Raw genomic sequence first — 17,579 nt, forward strand, 5'->3', positions numbered from 1 at the left:
ACGCCCAACCACTGTGCCACCCAGGCGCCCCTATTTTTTATTTTCTTAAAAAAGATTTTATTTATTTATTTGACAGGAGTGGGGGAATGGAAGCAGGGGGAGTGGTAGGGAGAGTGAAAGGGAGAAGCATGCTCTCTGCTGAGCAGAGAGCCCGACGTGGAGCTCAAGCTCGGGACCCTGGGATTATGAGCTGAGCTGAAGGCAGACGCTTAACTGGCTGAGCACCCCAGGTGCCCTCCAAATGACCATTTAGATTACTGTATTCCCAGGTGACCCCTAACCCGCTATGTGAGAGAGGCCAAAGAAGAACAACCCCGCTGAGCCCAGCCAATCCACAGAACCATGAGAGAAAGTACTTTACATTATTGAAACTGTGGGTAGACAGTTTAGTAATGAAATGTTGCTATATGAAAATTGTGTTGGCCCGTTTAAAAACAATTCCTTTTTAAGGTTGAGCACTGAGCGTGGAACAAAATACTCATTGCTAGACTTAAAGTTTCCTCTAGGTAAGGAAATAAGACTATTCAGCTTTAGAATCTCTAGCATTCAGTGTTTTGTTGTTAGTGGGTACTCAAGAAATGTTTAACGGAGTAACTCTTCCCTTTAATATTATACTCCATCCAATTCTCCTCATTAAGAGCCCTCCTCAATTGCAGTGAGTTATTTTATAAAGTGAATTTATAGTCCTATCCCATGGTTGCCAAAGAATGTGGTTCTGATGAGTTGACAAGTTTCAGCAAGTTTTTGTGAGGTGATTAGTAATGTTGATATTTACATAAGATTTTATTTTTTGTAAAGATTTTATTAGAATGAGTGGGGGAGGAACAGAGGGAGAGGGACAAACAGACTCCCTGCTGAGCATGGAGCCCAGTGCAGGGCTCTATCCCAGGACTCTGAGATCGTGACCTGAGCAGAAAGGAGACGTGTCTCTTAACCGACTGAGACACCCAGGCACCCCTTTATATAAGATTTCTTTGATGTTATACACATGCATGTGTTTATGTCAGTATTTACACAGAAAACAGCCTAAATATTTTAAAATTTTGATCCTGTTGATTCAAACAGGGATGATAAAGTTCATTTTTATTGTAACTGAACAAAGTATTTAAGTAAGATTATAGAAATGTGATTTACCTTCTTATGACAACATCCTCGAATAACGTAGATGCATTGTTAGCAAACAAAAAGATAATTTGTAGTATTCATTCATAAAAGAATGATTTTAATAGGCTATTTATCTAGGCTTTCTTAGCCTTTTCTTTCAAGTAGGTGCTATAATGTAATGTCAATCATACAGCAACAGTAAAACATGACTGGATTGGAGCACGGTTTCACATGGGGCGCCTGGGCGCTAATGTAAGCTTCACCCCTCACTGCTTGGTGATCACGCTCTAATTAGTCATTTTCTCTGCTCATTTTCCTCAGACCCATAGAGTTTGCAAGTTGCTTGCCCGGACATAGTAGGTGATCAACAAATCCCTTGGCTTGCCTCTGTTGGGTGTAGGATCAGTCCAGTTCTAGTATTAACTTTGTCTCTTTCACACAGCCTCCATCTTGGTATTCCTAATAGGCAAGCGTCAGAAAAAGTGGTTGCCATGAGCTTGGAGTCTTTATGATGACAACGGTCACCTCCGTCAGCTTATTCTTCACTCCTTCCTTCTAGATTTCTTCTACTTTCAGTTCGAGTTCTACTCTTGTGGCATCACTAAGTTGAATTTTAGTTTGTCTTCCTCCCTCCCTTTTTTCCTTCCTCCCTTCCTTTCCCTCCTTCCTCCCTCTCAGAGCCTGAATAAAGTGGGCACCAATGCCCTAGAACTTTAAAGTGCTAAAACTTCCTGGAGTCTGTGGTGAACTGAGGGAGAGGCTCATTGCCCATTTTGTGTTGTTTGTCTGTCTGTTCGAAGCTGGGCCAAAGATTGCTCCTAGGGATGTAAAAACTGCAGGTAGTTGGAACTACAACTTGGCGAGGTGGTCACGTTCCACTAAGAGTTTCTGTGAAATCGAGGGGCGCCCGGGTGGCTCAGTCGTTAAGCGTCTGCCTTTGGCTCAGGGCGTGATTCCAGAGTCCTGGGATCGAGCCCCACATCAGGCTGCTCCCCTGGGAGCCTGCTTCTTCCTCTCCCACTCCCCCTGCTTGTGTTCCCTCTCTCGCTGGCTGTCTCTCTGTCAAATAAATAAAATCTTAAAAAAAAAAAAAAAGTTTCCGTGAAATTGAGAAAGGAGCTTGCAGAGTGAGACAGGAATAAGTACTTGTAGAATCAAAAGCAGAAATGAGACCCTAACAGCTTTGCAGGCAGTTTCCAGGCTTGTAGGTCTGACTCCACCCCTGCCCTTGGGGTTCCCTAAGATACCTCTGAAACCTTAGAATAAATCCCTCTCCTCTCCCTTTGTGCTTGAGGTAGCTCAAATTAAATTTTGTTGAGGAAATCATAGAGCCTTGATCAGTTATTACCCCTTCCCGTGCCTGAGGCGATCAATAATAAATTTAAAAAACAAATATATAAAAGGAGGATGTAATGTTTAATTCCATATGTCAACTCGAGTGGACTAGAGGATGTCCAGAGAGTTGTACAACATTATTTCTGGATGTGTCTGTGTGAGTGTGTCTGGAAGAGACTAGCATCGGATTCAGTCGCGTGAGCAGAGAGACCCACCCTCACAATGTGGGTAGGTATCATTTAATTCACTGGGGGTCTGAATAAAACAAAAAGATGGAGGAAGGGGGAATTCTTGCTCTCTTCACGTGCTGGGACATCCATCTTCTCTTGCCCTTGGATATTGGAGCTGATGGTTCTTAGACCTTCAGAATCTGGGACTTACAACAGCTGTCCCCCGGTTCTCAGAACTTTGGACTCAGACTAAATTCTATCACTGGCTTTCCCAGTATTGTAGCACGCAGATGGCAGATGGCAGGACCTTTCAACCTCCATAACTGCATGAGCCAATTTCTATAACAAATTCCCTGCCCCACTCCCCCCACGCCAGACATTTGAACAACACAGGGCCTGCGGTTCCCAACTCCCAATATAGTGAAAAATCCTCCTATAACTTTGCACCAAAAGTTAACTGCTAATAGCCTACTGCTGACTGAAAGTTACTGATAACATAAGCAGTCGGTGAACACATATTTTGTATATCATATGTATTATATAGTGTATTTTTAAAAAAGATTTTATTATTAGCATGAGGGAGAAAGAGACCATGAGCAGTGGGGAGGGGCAGAGGGAGAAGTAGACTCCCTGCTGAGCAGGGAGCCCTACGCAGGGGCTCGATCTCAGGACCCTGAGATTGTGACCTGAGCCAAAGGCAGATGCTTAACCCACTGAGCCACCCAGGTGCCCCCGTATACTATATTCTTAAGTGAGAGAAAACATTGTTAAGAAAATCCTAGATGGACCCGTGTAGTTTAAACCTGTGTGTTTAAGGGTCAGCTGTGTGTGTGTGTGTGTGTGTGTGTGTGTGTGTGTGTGTGTAATGTATGCACACATACATGGTCATATATACAGGACACCTACATCTATCTGTAACTATGTATGACATGTGCTATATATAAATATTCCGTTGGTTCTATTTCAGGAAGAACCCTGACTGATACAGAGGGTATCTGCTTACTCCACACCATTGCTTTTCTTCATAAATACCTCTGGCATTCCCTGCATTTTTGTATTTCCATTCTGTGTCTTTTTTTTTTTTTTTAGCAGTATACAATGTTTTTAGTCATCCCTCCTACAGTGCTTACCTTTTTGTCACTCTCCCCTTCCCAGTGCTATTATTTTTGCCGTCCTTTTCAACATCTTTTCATTAACCTTTGTCCACGTTGCTTTCTTATTCAGTCCGTGTGCAGTTTCTCACAACTCCTCTCCTCTCACTTGCTACATTTGAAAACAATTTCGAGTTCAGGGAGCGGAAGGACTTGCTCAGGGCCCATGGCGAGCCTCTTCCCTTCTGCCATTCTTTACTATAAGCCATTCTGAAAAGTTAAGAATGCTGTAACTGGCCTAGCCTGCACAACTGGAAGGATCTACCGACAAGAGCTAAGGTTAGGATGTGGGCATTGCAGGCCCTGTCTCCAGACCCTCTCCGTGCAACCGCAACCCCGTCGATGAAAACATTTCAGAGTGACCTTTCCTGAAGTTGGAGATTCCACCGGGACTCTTATGCACTGAGGTGTAGAATACAGGACCAGAAATCAGTAGCAGTAATTTCACTGGTAGCAGCTTTTCTTCAGAGTTCTTCCTGTCCCTCCAGGTCCTTCCAGGCCACTCTTAATCCCTGAAGTTCTGTCCAGGGCAAATGGTTGCTCGCAAGTCAGGATCACTCTCTTAGTAGGGGCCTTGAGATTTCTGCAGCAGCACGGTGAGGAGGCAAGCCAGAGTCACCTGGTGTGCCCAACCTTTGCACTTCGTCTCACTCCTTCTAGGAGACACGGTACCGAGTTCATCTCCTTTGTGGGATTGTGGGATGTGCACAGGGGCATAAATGCAAATTGAGTTCTAGGAATGGCTCAAGGGTTTGCCGGTTCCCAAATACGAACACACAACCCTCCATCTCAGGTACATTTTTGAGTAATCTCTTGATTGCTAGGTCTGTGCTAGTGATGTGCTAAGAACTTCAGATGTGGTAACACATTTAACTCTTACAATGAATGTTTGAGGTGCAGAGTTCTAACAGGGTCTCCATTTTAGAGGCGAGGCTATGGTTTGGCATTACCTACGGCTGTGTAGCTAGTAGGGTTGGTGGATTTGAACTCCAAACCATGGGATTCCACAGCCTGTGGTCTTGACCACTAGACTATGGTGCCAGATCTAACTCTACTCTTATGCGGTGTGCATAAAATAAATATTTCCACACAAATGGACCTTTAATAACGGTCCTGTGGCCTACAGTGTAATCAGTATCCACTCCATATTTGTCATTCTGGTTTGGGAGCTCCTCCCCTACTGTTGCCACCCTTCCTCCCAGCTCCCCAAATACGTTCACCTCGTTCCCGACCTCTAAATGTCAACCACATTTCCAATGTAAAAGAACACTGACAATCTTTATTTTTGTGCCATCCCAGGTTATTTTACTACTCTTTCTTTTTCCTTCCCAAGAAGGAAGATGAACATTCATGTGGTGACTCTCCCTCAGAATTCATCCCTTGTACTTAGTGAGCAAATATTAACCCTCTGCAGTGCTCACTGCACCAGGGACCAACAATGTATTGACGGCAATGCTATTTGGCAGCTCAAAAGAAAGTCTTGCTAGAAATATATTTTTTGTCCCCTTTAGTGATTACCACCTTGCTGTTTCCCATGTGAAGTCTTTGAAAACCCTTTGTGTCATCAAGTAGCACTATTTCCCTTGTCAGTGCCAAATTATTTTATTTTTATTGGTGTATAATTGACATATAATATTCTATTAGTTTCAGATATACATGATAGTGAGATATACATGATTGTTTAATATGGAGTGAGTACTTTGTATATTTTGGATATTAATTCTTTATCACAAGTATGACTTGCAAATACCTTCTTCCATTTAGTGAGTTACCTTTTTGTTTTGTTCATGGTCCCTTCACGGTGCAAGAGCCTTTGAATCTGGTGTACTTCCATTCATTTATTTTAGCTTTGGCTGCCCTTGCCTGAGGATACTTGTCCAAAAAAATACCACTAAGACTGGTCTTCTAGGAGTACTATGGTTTCAGGTCTTACATTCAAGTCTTTAATCTACTTCGAAATGATGTTTCTATATGCCTTAAGATAGTGGTTCCATTTCATTGTTTTGCGTGTAGCTGTCCAGTTTTCCCAAGACTGTTTGTTGGAGAGATTCTTTTTCCCCAATTGTATATTTTTGCTTCCCTTGTCATAGATACATTGACCATAGAAGCATAGGTTTATTTCTGGGCTCTCTATTTTGTTCCGTTGATCTGTGTGTCTGTTTTCATTCCAGGACCACACTGTCTTGATCACTATAGCTTTGTACTATAGTTTGAAATCAGGGATTGTGATGCCTCCAGCTTTGTTCTTCCTCAAGATTGCTTTGGCTACTTGGGGTATTTTGTGGTTCCATACAGATTTTAAGATTATTTGTTCTAGTTCTGTGAAAAATACCATTGATATTTTGCATTCAATTGCATTGAATCTGTAGACTGTTTTGATAGGATGAACATTTAGCAATATTCTTCCAATCCATGAGTACAGAATATCTTTGTATTTATTGTGTCATCCTTCAACTTCTTTCATCAATATCCTACAGTTTTTAGAATGTAGGTCTTTCACCTTCATGGTTAAATTTGGTCCTAGGTATTTTATTTTTTGATACAATTGCAAATGAGATTCTTTTCTTTTTTTTCTTTTTCTTCTTTCTCTTTCTTTTTTTCTCTTTTTCCGTCCTTCCGTCCTGTCTTCTTTTTCTTTTTTTTTTCCTTTTCTTTTCCTTTTTTTTTCTTTTTCTTTTCTTTCTTTTTGTGGATGGATTGTTCATCTTTATTTATTTTTTGTATCTCCATATGTCATTTTGTTTAAGTACAATTAACAATATTAGTTTCATTGTACAACATGATTCAACAAGTCTATACATTAGTGCTTACCATAAGTGTGTCATCATCTATCACTATACAAAGTTATTAAATTATTACTGGCTTTATTTTCTATTCTGTACTTTTCATCTCTGATATACTTACTTTATAACTGGAAGTTTGTACCTTTTAAGCCCCTGTATCTATTTCACCCATCCTGCCATCCATATCCCCTCTGACAACCCGTTTTTTTTTTTTTCTCTGTATTTAAGGGTCTGGTGTTTTTTTTTATTTATCCCTATTGTTGTGAATATGAAGATGTCCTTCTTTTTTATGGCTGAGTAATATTCCTGTGTGTGTGCGTGTGTGCTGCAACTTCTTTGTTCATCTATGGATGAACACTTGGGCTGCTTCCATATCGTGGCTATTGTAAATAATGTTATAATAAACTTAGTGGTGTACGTATATTTTCGAAATAGTGCTGGTATGTTAGGTAAATATCCAGTAGTGGAATTACTGGATCATATGGTATTTCCATTTTTAATTATTTTTGGGGAAACTCCATACTGTTTGCCATATTGGCTGCACCAACTTGTATTCTCACCAATGGCGTATGAGGGTTCCTTTTTCTTCACTACCTTGCCAATACTTATTTCTTGTCTTTTTGAGTTTAGCCATTCTGACAGGTATAAGGTGATATCCCATTGTGATTTTGATTTGCTTTTCTTTGATGGTTAGTGGTGTCGAACATCTTTTCATATGCCTGTTGGCCATCTGGGTGTCTTTAGAAAAGTGTCCATTCAGATCCTCTGCCTGTTTTTTCTCCCCAGAGCCCACTGTAGCTTAATCCCGCAGCAGCCACTTGTAAGACACATTGGTCCCCAGCTGTGTTATGGAAACATCATGGCGGTATCAGCAAACTGCCAGAGTGGATTTCCCGATGGTCACACATTTAGTTAGCCAAACAAATGGCCTTGTTTCCAGCAGGTAACAGATGTTATTAGGTGTAGGATTTGCTATTTTTTAATTGGATCATTCTGTGTGTCAAGCTGTATAAGTTTTTTATGTATTTTGGATTTTAATCCCTTATCGAATATATCATTTGCAAATATCTTCCCCTATTCTGTAGGTTCCCTTTTCATTTTGTTGATCATTTCCATTGGTGTGCAAAAGCTTTTCATTTTGGTGTAGTCCCAATAGGTTATTTTTGCTTTTGTTTCCTTTACCTGAGGAGGCGTATCTAGAAAAATGTTAGGGCCAATGTCCAAGAAATTACTTTGTATATTTTCTTCTAGGAGTTTTATAGTTTCTAGTCTCACATTTAGGTGTTTAACCCATTTTGAGTTTATTTTTGTGTTTGGTGTCAGAAAGTGGTCCAGTTTCATCCTTCTGCACATAGCTGTCCAGTTTTCCCAACACCATTTGTTGAAGAGCCTGTCTTTCTTCCATTGTATATTCCTACCTCCTTTGCCATACATTAATTGACCATGTAAGTGTGGATTTCTTTCTGGGCTTGGTATTCTGTTCCATTGATCTATGTGTCTATTTACATGACGGTGTTTTTTTTTTTTTCTTTAGTTTTGATTACTGTAGCTTTGCAGTATATCTTGAAATCAGGGATTGTGAGACCTCCAGCTTTGTTTATCTTCCTCAAGATTGCTTTGGTTATTCAGCGTCTTTTGTGGTTCCATACAAATTTCAGGATTATGTGTTCTAATTCTTTGAAAAATGCTGTCAGTATGTAATAGTGATCGCATTGAATCTATAGATCGCTTTGGATAGGACGAACATTTGACAGTAGTCTTTCTATCCATGAGCGTGGAATGTCTTTTATATGTGTGTCATCTTCAATTTCTTTCATTGTTATTTTATAGTTTTCAGATTACAGGTCTTTCACCTCCTTGGTTAAATGTATTCCTATGTGCTTTATTCTTTTTTGGTGTAATTGTAAATGGGATCGTTTTCTTAATTTGTTTTTCTGATAGCTTATTATCAGTGTACGGAAATGCAACCAATTTCTGTTTGTCCATTTGTTTTGTCCTGTGACTTTACTGAATTCGTTTATCCCAGTAGTTGTTTGTTGTGTTTGTTCGGTGGAGTCTTTAGTGTTTCCTGTATATATGATCGTGTCATCTGTGAATAGGGGTACTTTTTCTTTTTCCTTGGCAATTGGGATGCCTTTTCTTTTTCCCTCCCCTCCCCTCCCCTCTTCTCCCCTCCCCTCTTCTCTTTTCCCTCTTCCCTTCCCTTCTCTTCCTTCCTTCCTTCCTTCCTTCCTTCCTTCCTTCCTTCCTTCCTTCCTTCCTTCCTTCCTTCCTTCCTTCCTTCCTTCCTTCCTTCCTTCCTAATTGCCATGGCTAGAACTTCCTGTACTATGTTGAATAAAGGTGGAAAGAGTATCCTTGACTTGCTTCTGATGTTAGAGAAAAAGCTTTCAGCTTTTCGTTATTTAGTATGATGTTAGCTGTGTGCTTGTCATAAATGGACTTTAATATGTTGAGGTACATTAATTTTATACCCACTTGTTGAGAGTTTTATCACAGATGAATGTTGAACTTTCAAATGTTTTTTCTGCCTCTATTAAGATGATCATAGAACTTCTACCCTTTCTGTTATTGTCAAGTATCATGTTGATTGATTTGCAGATGTTGAACCATCCTTGCATCCCTGAGATAAATCCCACTTGATCATGGTGTATGATTCTTTTAATGTATTGTTGAATTTGGTAATATTTTGTTAAGGATTTTTACATCTGTGTTCATCAGGGATATTGGTACATAGTTTTCTATTTTGTGGTGTCTTTGCCTTGTTTTGGTATCAGAATAATGCTGGCCTTGTAAAAGGCTTTAGAAGCATTTCTTCCCACTCATTTTTTTTTTTTTTTGAATAATTTGAGAAGGATAGATACTAACACTTACCTAAGTATTTTGTAGAATTCACGTGTGAAGCTGTCTGGTCCTAAAATGTTATTTGTTAGGAGTTTTAAAAGTAGTGACTTAATTCCATTTCTTGTATGGGTCTATTCTATTCAGGTTTTCTTTTTTTTTTTTTTTTGTGATTCTTTTTTGGAAGGTTGTGTGCTCGTAGAAATTAATTTTTTTCTAGATTTTCCAGTTTGTTGACATGTAATTAATAATTGTAGTAATCTCTCACAAACCTTTGTATCCGTTGTAAGTCCTTCCTTCCTTTTTTCTTCTCTCCTCTCCTCTCCCCACCCCTCACCCCTTCCCCTCTTTGCTTTGCTTTGCTTTTCTTAAGTTTATCTGGGTCCTGTCTTTTTTTTCTTGATGAGTCTGGCTAGAGATTTATCAATTTTGTTTATCTTCTCAATGAACGAGCTTTTCATTTCCTATTATTTTTTTAAATCTTTATTTCTATTCTGATCTTTATGATTTCCTTCCTTTTACTGTGAGCTTTACCCTTCTTTTCCTAGTTCCTTTGGGTATAATGTTAGATAACTTGAGATTTTTCCTGATTCCTGGGGTAAGCCCGTATTGCTATGAACTTAGAACTGCTTTTACTGCATTACATAGATTTTGGTAAGTTGTATTTCCATTTTCATTAATCTCGAGGTATGTTTTGATTTCCTCTTTCTTCACTGACACATTAGTTGTTCAGTTACATACTGTTCAGTCTACATGTGTTTGTGAGTGTTTTGTTTTGATCTTGTAATTAATTTCTGCTTTCCTAATGTTGTGGTCAGAAAAGATGCTTTCGGTCTTCTTGAATGTATATTCCTGTTTTGTGGCCTACCATGTAATCTGTACTGGAGGGTGTTCCATGTGCACTTGAAAAATATGTCTATTTTGCAGTTTGGGATGAAATGTTCTATATGTATCTATTAAGTCCATCTGGTCTAATGAGTCATTTAAGGTCAATGTTTGCTTACTAATTTTCTGTCTGGGTGATTTATCAATTAATGTAAGTGGGGTTATTAAAGTCCCCTACTATTACTGTATTACTGTCAATTTTCCATTTATGTCTGTCGGCTTCACATGTTAGGTGCTCGTGTTATATTAGTGATTAAGATGATCACGTGTTTTTTTTAACATGTCATTTATAGCAAGTGCGGTTCCTGCTGTTAATTTACGTACGGTTTGGCCGTATGTGTTCCATCTGATAGCAGAAGTGTTCCCTTTTTTCTGTTTCCCTTTTTTCTGGAGTTGGGAGTTTTCATTATTGTAATTTAAAAAAGGGGGAGGGGGGTCATTGAACTGTCCCCTATGAAAAACTCTCATTCAGAACACTTGGCTCCGTTGCTTTCTTCTTGCTAGAGTTTGATGGACCTACTTTAATATATGTTAGTTGACCAGACTGTTTTGTTCACTTGGTTTGATCACCGTAACCGGGCAAGGGTGAACATTCCACCTGTGTAGGATGTGTTAGCGTTTCCTCCTGGGCTGGAGATGCCCCCTCTCCGTACACATCTACATGCTACTCAGAAGAAACATGAACACTTCTGCACTCCAGGCATATACTTCATATTTTGGGTCCAGAAGACTGTATATCCTACTATTTAGTTGATAGTGTCACACATCTTATTTACTTGGCGGAGGTAGAGGAGTAAGTTCAGAGGAAAATACAGTTTAAATAATAATGTGAATATGCCTTATCCATTTGGAAGACAGAAAATGAATGAAAGGAGAAACAATATGGTTAGCTAGGCAGTCAGATAATAAGGAACCATGGACTGCTTTTTCTTTCTTTCTTTTTTTAATGTCTTAATTACATTCTGGGGCAGGGAGATGCTCCTTGGTACACACGCAAAACATTGCTAGTTTTTTCCTGCTGTTCCCATAAACAGAGGATCTTTGCTCAGAAAGGACTGCAGGAATCCAAGACTGCTTTACTCCGGCTGCCTTCAGGCATTAGAATGCTAAATGTGGCTACCAAAAAAAAAAAAAAAAAAAAATCAGATAACAGGATTCTTTGGGTTTTTTAAAGTCCCTGTTTGCTGTTTAAGACAAAGTTAAGTTTAGGTTTTTGGACAGTCGCTTAAGTTTCAATCCCTGAAAAGCTGGGTCTGGACGTAGTACACTGAAAGAGAAATTTTGACTTGTAAGCATAGACCTCGTGATGTGGATTATTTCTTAGTATTCATTTAGTACCAGCTTATGCATTAGTCAGTCAGTGTCTTTATCACTGTCCTCCAATTTGTGTGTTTCAGATGACATTTTATTTTTTAAATTCTGATCTACACATAAACACTAAGAGTATAGATTAAACCTTCTATTTAAGAAATGATTACGTAGGTTTCCTCCAGGTGGAATTTGTCCCAGTTAGTATTTGACCTAGTAGTAATTGATTTCCTTTGCCTTCAGTTTGGGCTTCGTTCTTTTTCAAGTTTTGCTACCTTTTGGCGTGTTTTTTTGCACAAAGAACAAGTTGAGATCTTGTGATGTCTCTTTTTAGAACATCCAAGAAAAGGGGATTTACAAGTTCCCAAAGCCAAAAACATCCTGCTCCCAAGTCTATCCCACCAGAAGGAAGTTGTTGCAATCCACACTATCTTAAAAGAGCCACAGTGCAGGTCCCTGAAACTATTACTGAAGACAGGCCTTTGGGATGATACAGGTGGGCTAGTTTCACAGCCATTGACTTACTTGAAATTGCTTTAAACTTAAAAACGAAAAACTACAAGAAAGATGTAGTTTAGAAAATAAGTGAGTTTGTGGGCAGGTTGTATGACGTGTTATCGGTAATCACCAAGGATTTTGCATAAATACACCCTCGCTCCCTTTCCTCTGCGCCTGTGTTCTGCAGCCCTTCCAGCAGGTGTCACTATAATCACAGAACAAACATTCCACAGCATGGTATGTAACTTTATTTTTCTAGCATAATAATTTAAAGTATTTACACACTGCACACTCACTGTTTTACACAGATACTTATGCATATACCTATGAACCACATCTAAAGGTTTCTTTGCAAAGACTCGACACACTGGGAATTTCCAAGCATAACAGAGAAGAAAAGTACAAAAAAATGTTTTGAGTCTTTTAAAGACAGCCATGTGGAGCATCTGTGAAAACCAGTGTTTTCCCCCAAGTTTTAAGCTCCCCCAGGAGACCTCTGAATAGCTACAGCCTAGCCACGTGTAGGTATAACCTGAAATTCTATGGGCTAAGGAGGATTTAAAGAACCAAAACATACAAGTACTATTTTCTCTAGAAGTCCTGGAAAAGAAATGGAAATATAACCTGGTCCTTCTCTAGAGAAGCATCTGTATTTGTCAGTTGTCTGTGGGGACTGGAAATGTTGTACAGGGACACTGATTGTAAAGGGACAACAAATACACCGGTACGGGTGCTAGTGATAGAGAACGCTTATTTGAAGCGGCCTTGCCAGTCTCAGTGTCTTTCCCCAGCTATGAGTCCAGGTGGTGGTTTTGCTTTCCCTGAAAAGGACAAAGGTTCTATTAACCGTATACACTCTAAAGCCAGATACTGTAGAAATTTCTACCGCTTTTACTTCACTTTTATACTGTTTGCACAAGAATAGTGGTTATAAGTACTCTATTTTTCCTCCTTTGTTCTACTCAATTACATAACAAAGTTACTAGCTAACTCTTGCTTCTGAACCTGGCACATGGTTCCATAGGTGAACAGAAACAGCCCCAGTTCAGAGCCGATGGCAGGTAGGCCCCAGTCCAGTTTTTACGAAAGGTTAACCGGTTTAGGTTTCAATTCTCTGGTGTTGCAGCTTTATCAACTAAGAAGCAGGATGCTTTTTTTGCGATTTTCCCTGACCTGCCCAGATGATTCTGTCGTATACCAGAACACGAGAGGAGGGTTGCCGCCTATAGACGAACCCACAGCTCCCTCCTGTGATCGGATGATAGCTCAGTTCACTACGAAACAGAAGTTCCCCAAAACAAAATCCTCTTTTCCTGCCAGCTGGGGCCTCCGGCAGTGAGCCTGATCAACAGGACATGGCAAAAGGCAGAAATTACCCGGCCATCTAAAACTGAGCACAGTCTGAATCCAAAGTGCTGTGTATTTAAAGTTCGTTAACTTTTCCTTGCACTTAGGTAAGGTACAAATTGTCACCTTTCTTCTTGGTACCAAACATTTATATAGACCCAAGAGAAATTTACCTACCCTAGAACTCCCTTCCTCATGGTTCTTGAATTTGTTGGTGGTGCTTTCCTTTTGCAAGGGGATGCCAACAGTGAAAGGGAAGAGGCAAGGAGATACTTTACAGGAATTTTACCAAGTTACACGAGCAACTAAGTAATAGTCACTACAGATGTTGAGAGGGAGAGTACCTGATGAAAAAGACCGCCTGGGAAGCAACATTGCTTAGTGAGAACGTCTGGGTTAAGCAGCGCCCAGTCGCATACTGGGTCAGGCCAGGAAACACCCTGTTCATCCCCATCCCTACAGATACAGCAGCGGCTGACGGAGACCACGGTGTGGGGGGCAAGGAAGAGTGGCAAACCTTGTGATGGGAGCTGGGCCTTGATGTGAAGCAAGAATCCAACAAACCCCAATCTCTGGGTTCATAAGGTGAGACTGAGGAGGGTTCTCTGTGGGGGTTGGGGGGAGACAGGGAACAGTGTGTTTCTGAATACAAGCGGCCAAGGACCAAAAGGTTAAGAACTTGGGCTTGCACAAATTAGAAGAGCAAGGTGTGACAGTTTCAACAGGGACAGGGGATGAGGAAAAGTCTGAGAGCTCCTGGGGTCTAGTAAAATGCCTGGTATTTATCCATGAAATGGCTCTCTCTAGATCCTTCTGACCTATCGAAACAGCAGTTTTGTCTGGCTCAACCCCACATACGGTAAGTAAGTGCCCAGATAAAATGATCCTAGTTCATAAAACCGTTGTAATATTCTCTCTGCCCTTTGAAAAAGTGACAGCTGTGACAGAGGGTGAGGGTTCCTTCAAGATGTGTGTTTCACAAGAGCCGAAGTGCCTGTCGGGGGAATAAGCCGTCCGTCCACATCCAGTGAGGGCAGGGGGAGGCGAAGGACATCCCCCAGCTCACAGGAAGGACATAGCTCCCCCCAGAAGGCGGCGAGTGAAAGCTGCACACCCACTGTGGCAGGTCAGTAGCCAAGGGAAAAGGCAGGATCGAACGGCCAGGAACAGCTACAAACACCGTCACTGGTCATCTTCGCCGGGAACGCTGCGTATGGTGTCTGTGTATATGTACTATACATACTAACCAGGTACACACATAAATATTTAATATATAAAAAATAAAGTGCTTTCTAACAGGTCCCCAGGCAGGGACATTATAAAATATTTCACAAAACTGCAAAACAAAATCAATACAATCAAAGAACACTACATCCGACATACACGAAAACAGTCAAACACAGTATGTACACTCTGGTGGGTGCCCCAGGACAAACAGCCTGTCATATACATGGTATATACATATATACTCTTGTACTCAATATATTATGACAATATATATTTTAAAATTCTGTTATAGACAAAAAATAAAAAACAGAAGACGACCCCTACAAAAACAGAACGAAGATCAAGCACGGGAGTCCGAGGCCGACAGCCCAGGGGCTGCCTGCGCGGGCCGAGCCCCGGCTGCCGCTCGGGAAGATGTGCCAGCGCTCCTTCCGCGGGTGCAGCGCCTCCACGTCCGCCAAGGCACTGTGGGCGGCGGCGGTGAAGTTGGCGTCCCCGGTGGTGAGCAGGTCGAAGACACAGGACTGGAAGTAGATGTCCTTCACTGGCATCTTCTCGTGGCAGTGAGCACTGGCAGCCTCCAGGGTGTAGCCCGGCCAGGCCGGCGCCAGCGAGGTGCGAGGCACGTGGTGCCCCAGGATGGCAGACACCTGGCCCTGCCCGTCGTCGATGCGCTCGCTCAGGGGGCAGCCATTGACGCACAGCTGCAGGTCCTGGCTCTCCTCGTAGGACATGGCCAGGTCCTCGGGCATGCGCACGGCCAGCGTCAGGTAGCGCCCCAGCTGCCGCACGAAGACCGTGGTCCCGATGTAGCGGGCGTGCATCTCCACGTAGCGGCCACTCTCCCGCTCCACGACGAGCAGGCTCTTGGTGTCGCCGTCCCCGCCGCTCGTGCTGCCGTCCACAAAGGCGGCCGGCAGGTCATCGGTCACAGCTTGGTACACTTTCTGATCTGTACACTCCCGGTGAGCTTTGAAGATGATGGTGATCTGGGGGCAGGAACACATAATAACGTAAGCAGCCCGGCGGGGACGCAGACGGCGCTCCCCTCCGGCCGGAGCCGAACGGCCAGCGCAGGGGCTCCTGCCTCCCCAGTGAAAGGGGTCACTGTTCAGGCAAAAGAACCTACGGGTTTAGAATAAAAATTTAATGCGAATCTAGGGAGTGTCCGTTAAGAAAAATGTCTACTTTCCTGAAACAGAACTCCGTTGCTGCTGGGGCACAGGTAATTTTTACTGATAAGCTGGGTCTGTCTGCTTCCCCGGTAGATGACGGGCGGTATAGCTTCCACTCTACGTCCGTGGAAACGGCAAGGGGCGTAATTAATGATACGCCCATCAGAACTTTGATTTCTAAAAGATCCTCCGTCTACAAACTGTTACAAACGCTTGGGCCAGAAGCAGAGTTGAGGAGGGGCCATCCCACCGACAGCCACCGTGTATCACGTGCCTCCGCGAAGGTTTCTGTAAGTCTCTTCATCAAAAGTCTCACATGACTGGCTAATCCCTGCGACTGGGAAATCACTTGGCAAACACAGCTCCCAGGCACTGGCAGAGAATAAATACCCTCAACCTAGTTACAGCAAATGTTTTCCCCAAACAGCACCACGGCCCTTGAACTTCTCAAATTTTTTCCTGCGCCAACTCTCAATTCTCCAAATTAAGCAGAAAAAACGGATACTACAGCAGCTTTCCTTGAGGAAACCCATTTTCCTTCCTTATTTAGAACAATGACAAGACACCGAACCTTGGCCTCCAGCACCGTCCGCCTCCTCCGGTCCGGGGCGGAAGGGAAGAGGACTAAGGAGAGAGACGGGGCCTTCTGGGTCACGCAAGGGGGGAAGAAAGACAACATTTTGAGATTTGTGTTATTCTCAGGACCTGAAGTAATGGCTTATTCTTCTTTCTTCTTAAAAAAAAAAAAGTATCAGTCAAGGAGGAAGGTAGGCAGGCCACTCTACAAACCTCCCTGGAGAGAGGAAACCTCCTACCTCCTGCAAGGGAACTAATCCCAACAATAGACCCTTGTTACAGAGGCCAGCAAGAGCCCTGCCTGCCCCCCCCACCCCCCTCCTCACCACCACCCTCAAGTTTATGTCTGAAGCTTTGTTCCTCAAGCCGGCCAGCATTTACTCACACTATTTAATTCCACATGTTCCCACTGGTGTTACTTGACTGGAATTTTCCAGCCATTTCATTTTACTTCGGCCAGTTACAAAGCCAGATCTGAACCAGCTGCACTGCAGCAACTGGTGAAGTTCATACCGTTGTTTGCAGCTGCAACTACAAGCCAGACAATGTACTAGGAAAATGCTCGCTTCGCTCCCTCCTAATTACCCTGACCCACAGTTTAATTTCACTACCAGCCTTCTCGCATTTCAACACCTTCTTAACAACCCAAAGGAGGTGTACCAGAGATGACTGCAGGAAATTTGTTGTGCATCCAAGCATAGGACCTTCCAGAGCGAATGGGATTTTGAGCAAGCTATCTAATGGGACTATAAAATAGATTTATTTGGTGGCTCTAAAGACAGTCTGACAAGTGCTTTCTTTAGGGCAAGCTAGGATCCCTTGGAGGTGAAAAGCCTAAATCAAAGTCTGCACCTGAAAGAGCTGAAAGCTGACACAGATGGCTCCAATAAGGGTAAGACTTCATATAATCAGTGTCCTCATTTTCAACTGAAGCATTCGCACGTGAAGACTGTCTTTCTAGTCTAACAAACTTCTAGTTTAAACTAAATTGACAGTATTTTCAAGAATTAAATACTTTGTTCATCTTAGGAAAAACAAAGAGGAATTAGTTTTGTTGAGACAACAAAACAGATCTAATTCCGAACAAGCTCCCAAACGGGTAAGCAAGGGTCGGTACGGACATGAGTGGGGTAGCTCCACGTGCCTTACCAAGCCTCGTGTTGCCACCAAGCACAGCGA

At 42.1% G+C, this 17,579-nt stretch overlaps 1 protein-coding gene across 4 annotated transcripts in view; it reads right to left on the reverse strand.

Annotated features, from left to right (window-relative positions):
• Positions 1-12,300: 12,300 nt before the first annotated feature.
• RGMB (repulsive guidance molecule BMP co-receptor b) overlaps positions 12,301-17,579 on the reverse strand; it is a 1,123,009-nt gene continuing 1,117,730 nt past the window's right edge. For all 4 annotated transcript variants that reach the window (XM_087861962.1, XM_045808346.2, XM_087861964.1 and 1 more), the window contains one exon: positions 12,301-15,638. In XM_087861962.1, coding sequence (XP_087718088.1) covers positions 14,970-15,638 — 669 coding nt within the window. In that variant the 3' untranslated portion in view covers positions 12,301-14,969. The remainder of the gene's footprint in view (positions 15,639-17,579) is intronic.

This window comes from Ursus americanus, chromosome 5, assembly GCF_024610735.1.
Source record: "Ursus americanus isolate L20-20 chromosome 5, mUrsAme1.1.p, whole genome shotgun sequence".
NCBI lineage: Eukaryota > Metazoa > Chordata > Mammalia > Carnivora > Ursidae > Ursus > Ursus americanus.